Here is a 16,099-nt window from a genome sequence, read left to right as displayed (position 1 = left end):
GCCGAGATGACAGCCAAAACACTCATTATGTTCCTCCTCAGTCAAGGTCAGGGGAGTCAGGGAAGCGCAGCGCTGCCTGTACGGTGCTAACCCATGGAGTACGCAGGCTCAGCATCCCTCCAGTATAACCCAGTATAGCGCAGGCCCTGCACCCCACCTCCATCCCTGCACCCCACCTCCATCCCCTGCATCCCACCTCCATCCCCTGCACCCCACCTCCATCCCCTGCATCCCACCTCCATCCCCTGCACCCCACCTCCATCCCCTGCATCCCACCTCCATCCCCTGCACCCCACCTCCATCCCCTGCACCCCACCTCCATCCCCTGCATCCCACCCCTGCACTCTATGGGGAACAGTGACTGTGACCACAGCTCCAACCACTGCTGGGGTCACACCAGTCGCTCACTACCGGGAACGCTGGACCCGGTGGTGCCTGGTTGGGGGGGGGGGGGGGGGGGGAAGCAAAGCAGGAAGGGGACCCAGGACACCCGGCCTGGAACTGGGAGCGGCTTCACCCGGTGCCAGCAGAGGAGCAGGAGCAAGGAACCGTGTCCCACAACGTGAGCCGAGGGCCGCGGAGCCCAGGAGCGTGCCGGAGCAGGGCGGAGGCCGGTTGGGAGCATCGAGCCTTTGGCCCCTGGGCCGAGCCCGTCCCGCTCATCCGGGCGCCGCGGCCGCACCCGCCGAGCCCCAGCTCCGCTCCCATCGGTGACGAACCCCGCTCCTCCCCGTCCAGGCACAGCCCTGCCCTGCGCAGGGGGCAAGGGGCTGCCACCCCCCCCCCCCCCGGCTCTGTCCTGAGCCCTGCCCGTGGGTCTGGGGGCTCAGCCCCATCCCTGCTCCCAGCGCGGAGCTGGGAAAGCCCAGGGAAATGGGAGCTGCGGGGCAGGGCGGGCGGAGTCCCGGCAGCCTCCCCGCCACCCCCTTCCTTCCATTCCATTCCCTTCCCTTCCCTTCCCTGCCCTGCCCCGGGGCCAACGCCGTGATTCAGCCTCTCGGTTTCAGTCCTCGCAGCCAACAGCTTCCATGGGAGCAGGAACGCGGCCCGGCGCTGCCCGGCTCCCGGTGCCCGGGGCACGCACGGGCCCGCAGCCCCTGGAGCGGCTCCGAAGCGCCCGGCGGGAGGGGGGGCATCCCTGGGACAGGCGGCAGGGGACACCCTGCACCCTCCGGCCCAGCCGCAGCACCAGGCCCCCCCCCCCCCCAGTGACCGGTGTCGGGGTGATGCAACCCAAAGCAACCCAAACCCAGACACCCCCCCTGCAGCCCCCCCCAGCCCCATTCACACGTTCCCATCAGGGTCCCAATGGGGTCAGGACCCTCCCAGCCCCACAAGAGGCTGGTGGCTCCCATGGCCCCCAGGACACACAAAGCTCCCTGTGGGGTCTCTCCCCTACTTGATGGGGGCATCCGGTCCCCGAACCCATCCCTGCCCATGGCACAGCCCAGCCCCAGGGAGCCCCCAGGCGGAGGCAGCCATGGAAAGACTGGCCCAGACTTTATTAAAAGTAAATATTTAGGAATAAAAAGCACCCGCGCAGGTCGGGAAGTATTAAATTAACGGCGCTTGAGGCTACAGAGGGCTGGGGGGGGGAGAACTCAAGGCACACGCAGGGCACGGGCGATGCGGCCTCGCCAGGCACCATGGGGATGCCAGCACACCGGGATCCCCGTCCCATCACCGGGCCATGGGGTCCAAAGGGACCCTGGAAGGAGCCCTGAGATGGGGCAGCACCGTGCATTGCTCCCGGCGCAGGGCAGCCCCTTGAGACAACGTGGTCAGTCCTGGCGCAGTGTCCCCAGGCCCTGGGAAGGAGCTGATGGACACAGTGCCCCCGGTGCTGTGGGGCTCCTAGGGACAAGGGTGGCCCGAAGAGAGCTCGTGGGCAGGCAGGCAGGTTCAGCGGTGCCGATGCTCCATTGACAGGCATGGGGCTGCACTCAGCACAGGGATGCCCGGGCGGCAGAGGCAGCGCTGCCGCAGGGCTCTGGGCAGGATCAGCCCTTCCCTGCAAGCCCAAGGTTTCTGCGTGGGGGCTGTCAGGAGCCCGGTGTCCCAGGGCCACCAGCACCATCCAGCTCTGCCAGGGCCTTGCCCCTTCGCCTGGCTCATGACAGGGTCTCTGCAAACACAGAGGGCTCGGTGGCACCGGGGAGCAGGAACCCCTGCCCCATGGCGTGCCCCTTGTTCCAGCATCACAAACCTTGGTCAGCTTTGTCCCCTTTGGTCCTGGGCTCCTGCCACCACTCGGCGAAGAAGCCCTCCTCGTAGTCACCTTCACCCTCGAACTCACCATCAGAGGGCAGGTCCCGCATCTCCAGCCCCTCATCCCCATCCACCTCCATCTGCAGCGTGGGGTGGGCAGGGGGAGGCATTGGGGCTCCAGGGCTGGTTTGGGGGTCAGCACCCTCCGCCTGAGTAAAAGCCCTGCCCAGGGGTACCCCACAACACCCACCCGCACCCCAAAGCGTGGCCATCATTTACCTCATCATCAGCCTGCAGGTACTGCCTGGCGAAGTCCAGCATCATCTTCTGCGTGGCCGTCTGGTTGTGGTAGCGCACGGCTTCCTGGGCACAGGATGGAGCGAGGCCTGGATCAGCCCCTCTGTCCCCACCGGAGCCACAGGACATGGTGGGGGGGGGTCCTCACCGGCCGTGGCTCGAAGTCCTCCTCGCGCAGGCGCCAGCGCTCGCGGTGGAAGCGGTAATAGACCAGGTTCTGCTGCATCACGGTGTCCCCCGGGTCAAAGAGCATGTAGCTGGCGACGCTGCGCACCGCATCCTGCACATCGTTCACTGCGGGGAGCATCCCCAGAGCCGGTGACACCCAGCCCAGGGACCCGCAGCACGCGGGGCTGCCCCGTCCCACCATCACTCACACTTGTAGTAGGCGAACTGCAGGTAGTGGTACATGGTGGCCACAAACTTCTCCACGAAGTAGCCCCCCACGTTGGGGGTGAGCTCGCTCTCGCAGTCCACCTTGCACTGCAGCACGCTCACAAAGTGGTCTGGGGGGGGGGAGGCGTTAGGTTCTGCGCCCCATTGCCCCCCCAGCCCGGTCCCAGCCCGCTGTCCCCCGGCCCCGCAGCGAGTCACCTGCAATAGCGGGGTAGAAGTCCTTGAAGTCCTGCAGCTCGTAGGCGCCCTCGCAGCCGGCCAGGCAGTCCTCGTACGCCCCGTAGTACTGAGCCAGCGCCTGCTCCATGTCGGCCGCGCTGCTCCGGAAGTCGCCGTTGTTGTAGAGCTTCACCGACCGCACGAATATCGGCTGCGGGGGGTGAGGGACCAGGGCTCAGGGGGAGAAAGCTGCTCCCAAAGGGCTTGGCAGGACCACGCGTTGGCAGCCCCAGGGGACCCAGTCCTAACCCCGTGGCCCTCCTCACCTCGTAGGGCTGAGCCTCCAGGTCCACCAGGTATTCATCCACATCCAGCATCGTCCTGTAATAGTTCAGGTACCTCAAGGTCATCTCGTGCTTGGGGTTCTTCTGCAGGAAGGTGTGGGCAGCGGACACGGCTTTCTCGATCTTATTTGACTGGGGAGGGAGGAAGAGGCAGGGTAGGGACAGGTCAAGCCCTCAGGAACGCCGCATCCATGTGGTGCGGGTTGGATCCAGGCATCCGCTCTTCCCAGGCACCTCAGCATCCCAGGAGAGCCTCCTGCTCCCAGCTGCTTTATGAGCACTTGGATGACAACTTCAGGGCAGTGACACTGGGGGGAGTGGGGGTGAAGGAGCCATCAATGAGATGGGTTTGGGCCGAGCGAGCAAGAGGAAAAGGCATTAAGAATCTAGGCCAGGCTGTCCCATGCCACTGCCAGCGCTGAGCACTAAACCAGCATCCGCAGCCCAGCACCGTGCCTGGGGAGGGGGGAGGCCCCCACCAGAGAGCTTGGGCAGGGTCACCTGGGCCAATGCATCCTAAACCTCCCTCCACGTCTGCACTGTGAGCCCAGGCAAGGGCTTCTCCCCGCAGGAGCATCCAGACGCGTCCTGCAGCAACCACAGTGGCTCTGGTCCTGCCAGCTCAGGCTTCTTGGCTCCCCAGCCAAGCCCTGGTGTCCCAACACCCTGCCTGGCCAGGGGGACACAGGGGGACCAGGGGGACACGAGGTGGAGTGGGGGGGATGCAACCACAGGCGCCCAGTCCCAGGCACTCCTCTCATGTCCTGATGCATCCCAGATGATGCTGACGTGCCGCTGCACAGGGGCAGGATGGAGGAGCCAAAGGGGGGGATGCCAGGTGGGGGGTGCCGGACAGGAAAGCAAAGGACAGCAGGGTGCAGGATAGAAGGGAGCGGGGATCAGGGGGTGCAGGCTGGTGGGGTAGGGTGGGGGATGCAGGATGGGGGTGTCAAAGAGGAGGACAAGGGGCGCAGGATGAGTGTGCAGAGCTGGGGAGATGCAGGGTGAAGGGTAAAAGAAGGGGCACAGACCAGGGCAGCACAGGATGGAGGCACAGGACACCCCCCCCCCTTGCTTCCCACCAGCCGCACTGCGCGGCATTTGCGCGCCCCCGGCTCACCTTGAAGAGCGCGTAGTGCAGGTACTGGTAGGGCAGGCGGCGCTGGAAGTCGCGCAGGGTCTGCGCGGGCGGGTAGCGCAGCTGGAACACGGGCAGGTCGCGCTTGCAGGCGCGCAGGCAGCCTGCGCGGCGCAGCAGCCGCCCGAAGAGCTGCATCTCCCGCTCCCACTCCGGGGCCGCAGGGTCCCCATCGGCGGGGGGCCCCTCGGCGGGGCCCGGCTCCGCGCAGCGCCGGTGGCAATGCGCTTCGCTGTCGCGCAGCAGGCGGTGCAGGCGCAGGCTCGCCTCCAGCTCCCGGGCGCTCTCTGCCCACTGCGCACCCGCGTACTGCTCCAGCGCCCGCGCGTAGGCTCGCTGCAGCGGCTCCAGCGCGGCCGCGGGGAACCCGCGCACGCTGTACTCCTCGTACTGCGCCGCGCACGGCCCCGCCGCCGCCGCCAGCAGCAGCAGCAGCGCCAGCGCCGCGCAGCCCATCCCCGCCGCCTCCGCGCACTGCCCGCGCAGCGCCGCGCACGGCTCCGCGCAGGGGGCGGGCGGCGGGGAAGGGGCGGTGCGCGGCGAGCGCGCAGGGTCTTAGTGCGGCTCTGCGCGGCCGGCGCAGCGCAACGTGGGGCGTGCTCGGTGCTGCGCGGCTCCGATGCGTTCCCCCTCCGCACCCCGCGCTGTTGCGGGGTGAAGGGGGTCACTCTGCGCCCCGCACTGCGGGCTCCGGGGCTGCAGGACCACTGTGGAGAGGGATGTGCTGTGTGTGCCCCGTGCTGCAGCTCAGAGCATCCCGCACCCTGTGCTGGACCCCGGAGCACCCCGTGGTGCTGGCCTGCGCCAAACCTGTGCAGTGGCCCCGTCCCAGCGCTGGCCTTGCTGGTGGCTGGTGCCAAGCTGGTGGCCACACACCCTGCGCCGTGCCAGCCCCTAACATTGCACCCAGCCAGCCTTGGCATGGCCACGCTGGCCCCAGCCCAAGCCCAGTGCCTTGTCGCCGGCTGGCCAGTGGCATTGAGGGATGTCACAGAGTGCGGCAGGAGCCAGGACACGGCTGAGGCTTCTTCCTGCTCCCACAAGCTGTGTGCACCCTGAGCCCCGGCTCCAGGGGGGGGCTTGAGGTTTTGTCCTCACCCGAGGCGCTGCCCCTCGGAGAACCCGCGGGTTGGTTCGGGTTGGTCTCATTTCCCATCTGGGGCTTGCCAAGGGCTCGTATCGCGGTGCCCATCACGGTCTGGGGAGGTGGGGACGCAGGGGCAACGCGTACGGGTGCGTTTGGTGCTGCTCTTATCTAGGAAAGGCTTTTGGGGGGGGGGTATTTTTAACCATCAGCACCCATAAAAGCAGATTGAGGAGCAGGAGGTGTTATTAAAACGTCGAATCCCCTGGATTCCCTCTGCCAGGGGACCGAGCAGCAGCATCCGGAGCTGGGGGAGCCATGGCTCCAGCGGGAAGAGGCAGCAGCGCTAGGAGCCGGCGCTGCGGCGGCACAAACTCGCTTCCAAGCAGCTCCCGTTGGGCTCTTCCTTTGGGGAAAAGAAAGGAAAACACAAAAAGGAGAGGAAAAAAAACCCCCTCAGCCCAACCCCTCCTGCCGGGAGCTGCCCTGGAGCTCCCCGCTGGGACTTCCCGGCGCTGCCTGTTTTGTGGAATGGCCCCGGCGCTGCCGTTGTCGGGGGGGGGGGGGAACGGGACTCGCGTTGGGATCGTGGCTGAGGAAGGGCCAGGCCCGGACACGTGTACAGAAATTCCGGGCAGGAATCCCGCGGGAAGGGGCGGCCGAGCTGAGCAGGCCCCGTCCCTCCGCCTCCCGCTGCCTTTCCGCCGGCTGCAGCCTCCCAGCGCCATGGCCCCCGGCAGCTTCTTCCTCCTCCTCCTCCTCCTCCTCCTTCTCAGCATCCTGGGGGCTCCGGGGCTGGGCGACCCCGGCCCGCTGGAAGACGTGGTGATAGACAGATACTACATCCCCAAAATCTGCCTGCGGGAGGCCCAGATGGGGGATTTCATTCGCTACCACTACAATGGGACCTTTAAAGATGGCCAAAAGTTTGACTCCAGGTATAGCCCTCGGCTCCTCACCACTGCATGCGGGGCCGGGGGGGACCCCTGCATGCCTTGCGTCCCTAAGGGGCAGCAGGGGAGGGACAGGCTCCGGGCAGCCCCATGCTTGGACCCCAAGGAAGGCTTTTGGTGGGTGCTGGGGGCGAGGGCAGGGAGCCCGAGGGTCCCGCTGTGCCCCATGAAGCAGCAGCCCCTGCCCATCGGTGCCTGCTCGCCCTCAGCCCCAGGCATGGGCAGGATTTGCCCCTGCGGGAGGCATTTTGCACACAGGACATGTATTTGCATGGGCAGGGAAGCACTGGAAGCCCTTTGAAACGTGGCAGCAGTGAAACCCGTTCATTACCTAAGAGGCTTTGCTCTGGCCGGACTTGGTTTTCCTCAGCCTGGGCACCGATCCTGCTCTGCTCCCAGTGGCTGCCGAGCAGTTCGTGTCGGTGCAGTCCCTGCTCTGCAGCACCGGGAGCAAGGGGAGAACGAGGGACACAACCAGAGGGCAGAGACAGAGGGTGCAGGAACAAAAGCTTTCCACACAGACGCGTTTAAGAGGAAAGCAAAGGGATGCTGCTGCGGTTTCATGTGTCTTTAGTGGGAGCATGAATGGGGAGAAAGTAACTGAGTGATGGATGCGCTTCACCTTCTGCTGTGCCCCCCGAGTGCATTGGGAGCCTGGGGGCATTCCCTGCTAAAGGAACTCCTTGTCTTGACTGCAGGGTGGCAGCATCAGCGGCACATGGAGGGGGACGGAGGGTTCACTTTATCCTAACCAGCCCCAGTTGCTTCTTGCAGTACTTTCAGGTTTAGAGATAAAGGCAGATTTGCGGTGGAAGGATGAGGCCTGGGCTGTTTCCCTCCCTCTTTGCTCCATAGAGCTCCAAACATGCTGTATGCAAAGGGGTTTGGAAGGGGCAGAAAGCCCTGGAGCTGCCGCATCCAGCTCCATGGATGAGGACGGTGTCGAAGGGTTTGGTACCAATGGGAAGCATCACCCCCCTCCTTTGCACCCAGAGGGTCCCATCTGCACTGCCTTACCTGCATGGTGCTGGGTGCGCAGGTCAGGGTGCAGCTCCATCACAGGCAGTGCAGGATTGAGCCCATCAGCATCAATGGTTTTGGGCTGTGGGCCCTGCAGCAGTGCAGGGACCCACCGCGAGGCTGCCCTGTGTTCGCATCGTTGGGGTCCTGATCCCCCCCAAACCCCGGGTGCCGAGCACTCAGCTCCCCCAGCACCGGCAGCATCGGGGGCTTCGCCGCATCCCGCACCCCTGACGGCTCTGCCCCTTCACCCAGCTACGACCGAGGGGCCACGGTGGCCGGCGTGGTGGGTGTCGGGCGCCTCATCACGGGCATGGACCGGGGGCTGCAGGGCATGTGCGTCAACGAGCGGCGTCACCTCATCGTGCCCCCCCACCTCGGCTACGGCAGCATCGGCGTGGGTACGTGGGGCTGGGGTTGTGGGGGGGCTGCATCGGCTTTGCTGGGAGCAGGGGTCCTGACCTAAGCTGCTTTGTCCTCGCTGCTGCCCCATTAGCGGGGCTGATCCCCCCAGACGCCACCTTGTACTTCGATGTGGTCATGCTGGACATCTGGAACAAGAAGGACAAGCTGCAGGTCACCCCCTTGTCCAGACCCGCGCACTGCAACCGCACCGTGGAGAGTTCGGACTTCGTGCGGTACCACTACAACGGCACGCTGCTGGACGGCACCCCCTTCGACTCCAGGTACAGGGCACCGGGAGGCTGGAGGTGGATGGGGGCACTGGGAGGGCAGGGACCAGTGGATGCTGGACATGGGGGCTCGCGCTGCACCCCGGCCAGAGCAGCCTCCCCCTGTGCCTTCCCTCCCTGCGCCCCGGCAGGGCCGGTGCAGCTCCGTGATCCCAAACCAGCTTCCCACATGGCACCGCTCAGGCCTGGAGCCGTCCCCGCTCTTATTCCTCCCCACCAGCTACAGCAAGAACAGCACCTACGACACCTACGTGGGCACGGGCTGGCTGATCAAGGGCATGGACCAGGGGCTGCTGGGCATGTGCGCCGGGGAGAAGAGGAGCATCATCATCCCGCCCTTCCTCGCCTATGGGGAGAAGGGCTACGGTGGGTCGGGCATCGCCCCATTCCCTCCCGCCCCTGTGCTCCAGGCCCTGGCGCGGGCTGATCCGTGTCCCCTCCTCAGGGTCCACGATCCCGCCGCAGGCATCGCTGGTGTTCAGCGTGCTGCTGGTGGACTTCCACAACCCCAAGGACGGGGTGTCCCTGGAGCACCTCGAGGTGCCCGAGCCCTGCAAGCGTCGCGCTGCCAGCGGGGACTTCGTCCGCTACCACTACAATGGGACATTGATGGACGGGACGCTCTTTGACTCCAGGTGTGGGGAGGGAAGTGGGGAGATCCCTGAGCCCGCGCTCTCCATCCCCGTGCTCAGCAGCATGGAAAGGCTGGAGAATTGATGGAGGAGGTGGAGGAGAGGTTGCAAAGGGCAATCCCTGTTTATGCCCAGGGTTTGGCTCCGGGGGAGCGGGGCAGAGACTGGGACAAGGGGTGTGGGAGCAGGGCTGAGATCACACCAGGCTCTGCTCCTGTCCCTGCAGCTACTCCCGCAACCACACGTACAACACCTACATCGGGAAGGGCTACATCATCCCCGGCATGGACCAGGGCCTGCAGGGGGTCTGCATGGGGGAGAGGCGGCGCGTGGTCATCCCCCCTCACTTGGCCTATGGGGAGAATGGGGCAGGTAAGGCGCCGGGTCCAGCACCACGCGCTGTGGCATCCCCTCCTTCAGCCCTGCGCATCCCACACCATGGGATGACCAAGTGGGACCGCCACCATCCCCAGGGCTCTGGGTGCTGTGGGGGGCATCACTGGCCGGGGAAGGGCTGACACCAACACGTGCCAAGGGATGGATGCGCTATGGGGAGGTGCAGGTAAAGGCTTTACCTGAAGGGATGGATGCGCTATGGGGAGGTGCAGGTAAAGGCTTTACCTGAAGGGATGGATGCGCTATGGGGAGGTGCAGGTAAAGGCTTTACCTCAAGGGATGGATGCGCTATGGGGAGGTGCAGGTAAAGGCTTTACCTCAAGGGATGGATGCGCTATGGGGAGGTGCAGGTAAAGGCTTTACCTCAAGGGATGGATGCGCTATGGGGAGGTGCAGGTAAAGGCTTTACCTGAAGGGATGGATGCGCTATGGGGAGGTGCAGGTAAAGGCTTTACCGCGGCGCTCCCGCAGCTCTCCTCATCCTCCTCTTCCAGGGAACAAGATTCCCGGCTCAGCCGTGCTCATCTTCGATGTCCACATCATCGACTTCCACAACCCTGAGGACCCGGTGGAGATGGAGACCTTGTACCGGCCGGAGGGCTGCAACCTCACCACCCGCCACCGGGACTTCATCCGCTACCACTACAACTGCTCCTTGCTGGACGGCACCAAGCTCTTCTCCTCGTGCGTGCTGGGGCACATCCTGGCGGTGCTGGGCTGGGGCGAGGACAGGCACCGGTGCAGCAGCCCCGTGCCATAGGGCAGCACTGGCGCATCGGCTGCACGGCCGTGGGGCAGCGCGTGGGGTTCAGGGGCACAGTGGGATGGAGCGCAGGGGATGGGGACCAAGGGGTCTCCTCTGTGCCCGCTGCAGCCACGACTACGAGAAGCCGCAGGAGGTGACCCTGGGCACCAACAAAGTGATCGAGGGCTTGAACAGGGGCCTCCTGGACATGTGCGCAGGGGAGCGGAGGGTGCTCATCGTCCCCCCCCACCTGGGACACGGCGAGAGCGGAGGTAGGGAGCATCCTGCTCACAGCCGGGGGTCCCGGGGTCCTTTCCCCCATCACCCGATGGGCGCTGGAGGCTTTCCCCCATCGGGCTCCTTCCTGGGGTTTTCCAGCCCGGGGGGTGCCGGGCAGCGCCGTGCTCCGCTTCGAGGTGGAGCTGATCTCCATGGAGGAGGGCGTTCCCGAGGGATACCTCTTCATCTGGCACGGGGAGCCCCCGGCCGGCCTCTACGAGCAGATGGACCTCAACAAGGACGGGGAAATCCCGGCTGAGGAGGTGAGCGAGGGCCCCGAGTGCCCCCAGGTGATGGGCGCAGGAGGACAGCGGGGACCCCACCACGGGGAGCAGCATCGCAGGGATGCGGGACCCAGGCACCCAGGGCTGGGCAGGAGGAACCCGGGTGCGCGGAGCGAAGCAGCTTCTCCCCCTGTCCCCGCTGCAGTTCTCCACCTTCATCAAGAGCCAGGTGGCGGAAGGGAAGGGGAGGCTCATGCCCAGCTCCGACCCGGACAAAGTCATTGCCGACATGTTCAGGAACCAGGACCGCAACCAGGACGGGAGGATCACCCCCGAGGAGCTGAAGCTGAAGTCGGATGAGGACCAGGAGAAGATCCACGAGGAGCTCTGAGGAGCAGCTCCTGCTCTTCCCTGCACACAGGACTCGTCCTGGCCATGCCGTGGCCGGTCCCTCCCTCCCCAGGAACCTGCCCCTGCCCTTCCCCAGCCCTTCCAGGGGGGAGCATTTGGGGGTTCCCCCCCCCATTCATTAACTGAGGGGTTTCGGATGCTCCTTTGGGCAGGAAAACACCGACCCCCAGCAAATAAACCCAGGCAAGAAGGTGGGAAACACCCACACGGGGTCTCCATCCACCCCGGGGACAGCAGCGCCCGCATCCCCATCCCCTTGTGCTCCGCAGATGGTACCTCTGCTGTGGAGCCGGACCCTGGAGCCTTCCGCTGCTGCCAAACCCCACTCTGCCCCCCTGCTCCCAGCTCCCCATAGGGCAGCAGCATCCCCATCCCCATCGCCTTCCTCCCCAGCCAGTGACTGCACGTCCTGCTCCACGTGCTGCACCCATGGCAGGCAGGAGGGAGCTGCCCCTCACTGCTGCAGCAGCGCGGTGTGGTTTGGGGCTGGGGGTTTCTCCCTCCTCTTTAGAGAGGAGGAATAAAGAGAAGCCTTTAATGCTCCAGCCCCTGCTCCTCCCTGGGACAAGAGGCTGGAAGGGGCTCAGGTCCCAGGGCAAAACCCCAAGGTCCTGCAGGCATTTGCTGCTCCAGGAAACCCAGCACCCCCCAAGGCAGCAGGGACCTAGCAAAGCCCTTGTTTGCCTTTGGGAGAAGGAAACCAGAAAGGGCCCTCAGGGAGCAGCATCCTCCCTGCCCGCATCCTCCCTGCCCCGCAGCAACGGCCCTCAGGGATCAGATGAATCAGCCCAAAACTGCCTCTAAAAGTGTCTTGCAGGTCAAAGAGATGCAAGAACAGAAGAGTGCAATGGGTCCCTCACCGACTGCTGCCTTCCACCAAATAAATCATCTCTACTGGTTTCCAAGGAGTTTGCTTTGTGCCAGGTTACTTTGCCACGGAACATTCCTCGGGCAGGGGGGTTCCAGGCTCCAGCACTGCTGGGTCAGGCAGGATTGGAACCAAACCTCAGCTCCTGGGATGCTCCAGCACAGGGGGATGATGCAGCAGCGCCCGGTGGCTCCATTCGGGATGGGGATACCTGGAGCTGGGAGCAGAGATGCAGCAGCCCTAGCACTGAGAGCTGAAACAGAGCGAGAGGAACAGCAGGGCTGGGAGCTGCAGGGTGTCCATGGGGCACATGGGGTGGGTGATGCTACCCCTGGAGCTCAGCTGGGCATTTGGAAGCCCAGAGACAACAGAAGAGACTCGTTTCCATAGGGAGGAAATTAAACCACTTCCATCTGTCCTCAAACTACAGCAAATGATCTCCGCTTCCATGCTTGACCACTGCAGCAAGTGCAGAGCATCTCTACCTGAGACATAAAAGGGGTTGTCCCAGTGGGATGAAGTCTGAATGGGACGAAGTCTGGGTGGGATATGCAGTCCCAATGGGATGAAGTCCAAGTGGGAAGCGGCACATGTGGGCAATGTGGGGTGAAGGGAGTGGAGCAGCTTCCTCCAGCTCCAGGGCTGCCCAAAGGGGGTGAGTGAGGTTGGGATGTGCAAAGGGGCAGGAGCCTGCCCAGCGTCAGGATGCAGGTACCAGAAGATCAACTCCAGCTTTGTCCAGGGCAGGACATTGGCTGCGGAGGTCACCGGAGCCTTCCCAGCTCACGTCTCCATAAGGATGTAGCGGAGGATCCCGTTGGCCACATCCAGCGTCTCGTCTCTCTCCAGCACGATGTCGTAGGCATCCATGTACTTCCCTCTCTGCTCTTCCACCTGCAGCAATGGGATGGAGCAGGGAGGGCTGAGAATGAAGCTGCTGCACCCACAGCACCTCCTGATGCTGCCACAGAGAGGGGTCAGGGACCACAGTGACGATGCCTCCCCGTCACTGGGGCAATGGCCAGCCCCTCTCTGCTGCCTTTGCACATAGGGGAGCAAGGAACTGCTTCTCACTCCCACCTTGTCATTGAGGAAGCCAATCTTGAGGATGTTCTCCATGCTGGGAACGCCGTCTGCCATGGTCAGGTCACCCATGGAGTCCCCCAGCAGGATGATGCTCGTCCTGGTGCTCAGCTGCTGGAAGTACCCCGTGCCCTGCAGGACACTGTTGTTCTTGTTGTAGGTGTGGATGAGAGGTCCCTTGAAGCGCGTGAGGACTCCCTGTGCAAACAGGACAAAGCCCTCCGTGCGCCTCAGCTCCCCGCCCGGAATGGGGATGCTCCCAGGGCACCGGCCCTCATCTCCGGGGTACCCCAAGGAAACCCAGCAGCCATGGAACACGGAGATGGTCCCAGCAGTCAGCTCCAGCCACAGGGATCAAACAGGCAGCTTTGAACCAAGCGGTGCCTTTAAGCACATCGCAGGCCTCGGTCCCAGCTGGAGCCTCCTCTCCGCATCCCCACACGCACGCGATGCAGAAACTCACGTTCCCATCAAAGTCCATGTAGTTGGAGACCACGGTGATGTTTGTGTGGAAGACATTGGCCTGACGGAGGATCTCCTCAAGGACATCCCCGACGCCAGCGGAGAAGATGAACAGGGGCACGTTGTACTTGTGCAGCTGATCAAACAGTTCCTTGAATCCATCCCTAGAGCAGAGGTGCCCGTTACAGGGTACCCCGTTCCCTCAAGTCCAGCTTTAACAGCGAGCGTTAGCACAACAGTTTTGTGCTGTGGGTGACATCGGATGCTGAGCCAAGGGCCTGGATAATGCCCAGCAGAGGACAGGGGAGCTGCCCCCATACCCTACCTGCTGCCGGTGCCTGCAGCCCGTACCTGAGCATCACTCCCGACTCCCTGACGATCTGGGCTATGTCCCCCTTCCGGATGTTCTGCTGGGTCAGGAGCTCATGGGCTCTGCTCCACCTGGGGAAAGGCAGAGGAAGGAGCTTCCCAAAGCACCCTTTGGGCAATGGAAGCTCCCGGCACTGCCACCGAGCCCAGGGACACCTCGAGCCTGAGTCCTGTAGAACTCGGGCACAAGAAGCTGCTGGGACAAGGCGAAGCTCGTCCCATCCAAGCACTCACCACTCCACCATGAGGGGCCGCTTCTCTTCCAGGCTGCGGTTGGGATCAATTTCAATGGGATAGTAATAGTGCAGCAGCTCCTTCAGCTGGCGGTGGAGAGATGGAAAGAGCAGAGTGAACGTCCTGCCTGAAGAGGCTGAACAACAGCGAGCAGGCAAAGGAACACGTCCCTTTGAACCTTCTCCTTCCATCAGCAGCGGCTGAGGCGCAGCCTGGGGAGCTGCCACAGGAGCCACGGCAGCCTCCTGATGATGGGCGATAGGGACAAACCCCACAGCGCCGAGCAGCAGCAGGCACCCACCTTCTTCCTGCCGTCCTCGCTGATAACGCGGCTGTCGTTGAGGATGTCTGCAAGCACAGTAAGAGGCCGGTGCTGCAGGCCGGCAGCACCCAAAGGCTTTCCCACCCGCGGTCGGTCACCCTGCATCCCCAGCACCGGTGGGCCCTGTGGGGCACGGTGCTGCTCGCAGGCGCTATGAGAGCAGCATCAGCGCTGGTGAGGATACAGCGAGGAGGAGAAGCAGCAAGGCCGGGAGGCAGCTTCTGCGGGGGGCTCCGCGCTGCCCAAGGAGCTGCACCGAGGGAGGAGAGGAGCGGGCGGGCTCGGCAGAGGTGCGAGGAGGCAAACGGGAGCCATAGAGCCCAGGAGCACAAACACGGGAGCCAGAAAGCAACAGCGCCAGGGGCTCGGACTCACTGTGCGAGGTGGGGCAGCGCCGGCCGTTGCACCCGAACCTGCTCAGGGTCATGTCGAAGTCGGAAATGACCTGGGGGGGGTGAGAGGAGCCCAGGCCGGTGTGAGGCGGCGCGCTCTGCCCTGGCCGAGTCAGCCGAGGCGCTGCGAGGGTGCAAGGTCCAGACCACAGCGGCAATGGATGCGGATGCTCCTGCCTCCGTGTGGCTGCCAGCCCCATCCGAGACAGCCAGCACCCTCCCGCCTTAAGGCGAGTGTCAGCACCAAATGGCTTCATCCTGCTGACACCGCCGCGGGCAGAGCGGGGTGTTAGAATCATGGAATCATAGAATAGTTCGGGTTGGAAAGGACCTCAAGATCATCCGGTTCCAACCCCCCTGCCATGGACAGGGACACCTCACACTAAACCATCCCACCCAAGGCTTCATCCAACCTGGCCTTGAACACCGCCAGGGATGGAGCACTCACAACCTCCCTGGGCAACCCATTCCAGTGCCTCAGCACCCTAACAGGGAAGAATTTCCTCCTTAGATCCAATCTAAACTTCCCCTGTTTAAGTTTGAACCCGTTACCCCTTGTCCTGTCACTACAGTCCCTGATGAAGAGTCCCTCCCCAGCATCCCTATAGGCCCCCTTCAGGTACTGGAAGCTGCTCTGAGGTCCCCACGCAGCCTTCTCTTCTCCAGGCTGAACAGCCCCAACTTCCTCAGCCTGTCTCCATCCGGGAGGTGTTCGGGCATCCGGCCACAGCCGTATCGTGCATTAACGGGAAGCAAAGGGCCCATCCAGGGAGAGCCGCCCCCCGGTCCTGCCTCTGCCCCGGGGCTCCTCCATCCGCGCAGCGTGGGGACGGCGCTCCCGGCACCGGGCCGGGCACGGAGCACCCCAACCCCTCAGCGCGCACCCCCCGCAGCCGCGGGGCCGGTACCTGCACTTTGCTCGCCCCCTGCTCCTTGAGGGACCGGATGATCGCGGCCACGCGCTCCGGGTGCCGGGCGCGGACCGTGGCGTTCCCCAGCTCCGGCACCTGCGGGCAGGGACCGCGCTGCGGTGGCCGGGCCCCCGCAAGGCTCCCGGGGGTGCGGTGCCCTCCGGCCCCCGCCGGGCCCCGCTCCCGCAGCCCCGCGCTCGCCATCGCCGCGCTCCGGGCAGGGCCGAGCCGCGCCGGGGCCGCGCAACCGCGGGGAGGAGCCGGGGCCGGGGCCGGGGCCGGAGCCGGGGCCGGGGCGGAGCGTGCGAGGCCGCCTGCAGCCGCTGGGGGCGCTGCGGGGCCGGCGCTTCCCCCGCAGGGCGCTGCGGGGCAGGAAGGGGGAAGAGAGAAGGGGAAGGGCAAAAGCCCCAGCGGGGCCCGGGGCAGCGAGGCACGAACGGGTTGGGTTCAGTCGGCACCGGCAGGAACACGGGACCCCAG

At 64.8% G+C, this 16,099-nt stretch overlaps 3 protein-coding genes and 1 long non-coding RNA gene across 4 annotated transcripts; 1 reads left to right on the top strand and 3 right to left on the bottom strand.

Moving 5' to 3' along the window:
• Positions 1 to 1,483: 1,483 nt before the first annotated feature.
• P3H4 (prolyl 3-hydroxylase family member 4 (inactive)) lies at positions 1,484 to 5,015 on the bottom strand. Its single transcript, XM_065699038.1, has 8 exons — positions 4,525 to 5,015; positions 3,387 to 3,536; positions 3,100 to 3,271; positions 2,883 to 3,011; positions 2,654 to 2,799; positions 2,488 to 2,571; positions 2,207 to 2,348; positions 1,484 to 2,125 (listed from the first exon to the last, which is right to left on the bottom strand). Exons 1-8 carry the CDS (start codon positions 4,996 to 4,998, stop codon positions 2,112 to 2,114), a joined length of 1,311 nt encoding a protein of 436 aa, XP_065555110.1. The 5' UTR covers positions 4,999 to 5,015; the 3' UTR covers positions 1,484 to 2,111.
• Positions 5,016 to 5,854: 839 nt separating this feature from the next.
• LOC136024003 (uncharacterized) lies at positions 5,855 to 9,637 on the bottom strand. Its single transcript, XR_010616728.1, has 2 exons — positions 9,591 to 9,637; positions 5,855 to 8,150 (listed from the first exon to the last, which is right to left on the bottom strand). It is a non-coding gene; the product is annotated as an uncharacterized LOC136024003 (long non-coding RNA).
• On the top strand, positions 6,143 to 11,886 carry FKBP10 (FKBP prolyl isomerase 10). Its single transcript, XM_065699027.1, has 10 exons — positions 6,143 to 6,564; positions 7,855 to 8,000; positions 8,096 to 8,285; positions 8,512 to 8,657; positions 8,737 to 8,926; positions 9,150 to 9,295; positions 9,814 to 10,003; positions 10,194 to 10,336; positions 10,443 to 10,606; positions 10,773 to 11,886. Exons 1-10 carry the CDS (start codon positions 6,158 to 6,160, stop codon positions 10,956 to 10,958), a joined length of 1,908 nt encoding a protein of 635 aa, XP_065555099.1. The 5' UTR covers positions 6,143 to 6,157; the 3' UTR covers positions 10,959 to 11,886.
• On the bottom strand, positions 11,877 to 15,858 carry NT5C3B (5'-nucleotidase, cytosolic IIIB). The gene is made up of 8 exons (XM_065699047.1): positions 15,617 to 15,858; positions 14,692 to 14,761; positions 14,296 to 14,342; positions 13,995 to 14,080; positions 13,743 to 13,832; positions 13,393 to 13,555; positions 12,927 to 13,127; positions 11,877 to 12,740 (listed from the first exon to the last, which is right to left on the bottom strand). Exons 1-8 carry the CDS (start codon positions 15,821 to 15,823, stop codon positions 12,630 to 12,632), a joined length of 975 nt encoding a protein of 324 aa, XP_065555119.1. The 5' UTR covers positions 15,824 to 15,858; the 3' UTR covers positions 11,877 to 12,629.
• Between the last annotated feature and the right edge of the window lie 241 nt (positions 15,859 to 16,099).

The sequence above is a fragment of the Lathamus discolor genome, chromosome 20 (genome assembly GCF_037157495.1).
Source record: "Lathamus discolor isolate bLatDis1 chromosome 20, bLatDis1.hap1, whole genome shotgun sequence".
Taxonomy (NCBI): Eukaryota; Metazoa; Chordata; class Aves; order Psittaciformes; family Psittacidae; genus Lathamus; species Lathamus discolor.
This window is presented reverse-complemented; position numbering and strand designations above follow the sequence as displayed.

Bases quoted from the DNA above. Each gene is read 5' to 3' on its own strand.
- P3H4 (XM_065699038.1), bottom strand. From the start codon at position 4,998: ATGGGCTGCGCGGCGCTGGCGCTGCTGCTGCTGCTGGCGGCGGCGGCG. The intron at 3,012-3,099 runs GTGACTCGCTGC...CCCCCCCCCCAG, and splicing joins CTTCTACCCCGCTATTGCAG to ACCACTTTGTGAGCGTGCTG. The intron at 2,572-2,653 runs GTGAGGACCCCC...TCCTGTGCCCAG, and splicing joins AGGACTTCGAGCCACGGCCG to GAAGCCGTGCGCTACCACAA.
- FKBP10 (XM_065699027.1), top strand. From the start codon at position 6,158: ATGGCCCCGGCGCTGCCGTTGTCGGGGGGGGGGGGGAACGGGACTCGC. The intron at 8,001-8,095 runs GTACGTGGGGCT...CTGCCCCATTAG, and splicing joins CTACGGCAGCATCGGCGTGG to CGGGGCTGATCCCCCCAGAC. The intron at 10,004-10,193 runs GTGCGTGCTGGG...TGCCCGCTGCAG, and splicing joins GGCACCAAGCTCTTCTCCTC to CCACGACTACGAGAAGCCGC.
- NT5C3B (XM_065699047.1), bottom strand. From the start codon at position 15,823: ATGGCGAGCGCGGGGCTGCGGGAGCGGGGCCCGGCGGGGGCCGGAGGG. The intron at 13,556-13,742 runs GTACGGGCTGCA...CCTCTGCTCTAG, and splicing joins GAGTCGGGAGTGATGCTCAG to GGATGGATTCAAGGAACTGT. The intron at 13,128-13,392 runs GTGAGTTTCTGC...CTGTTTGCACAG, and splicing joins ACATGGACTTTGATGGGAAC to GGAGTCCTCACGCGCTTCAA.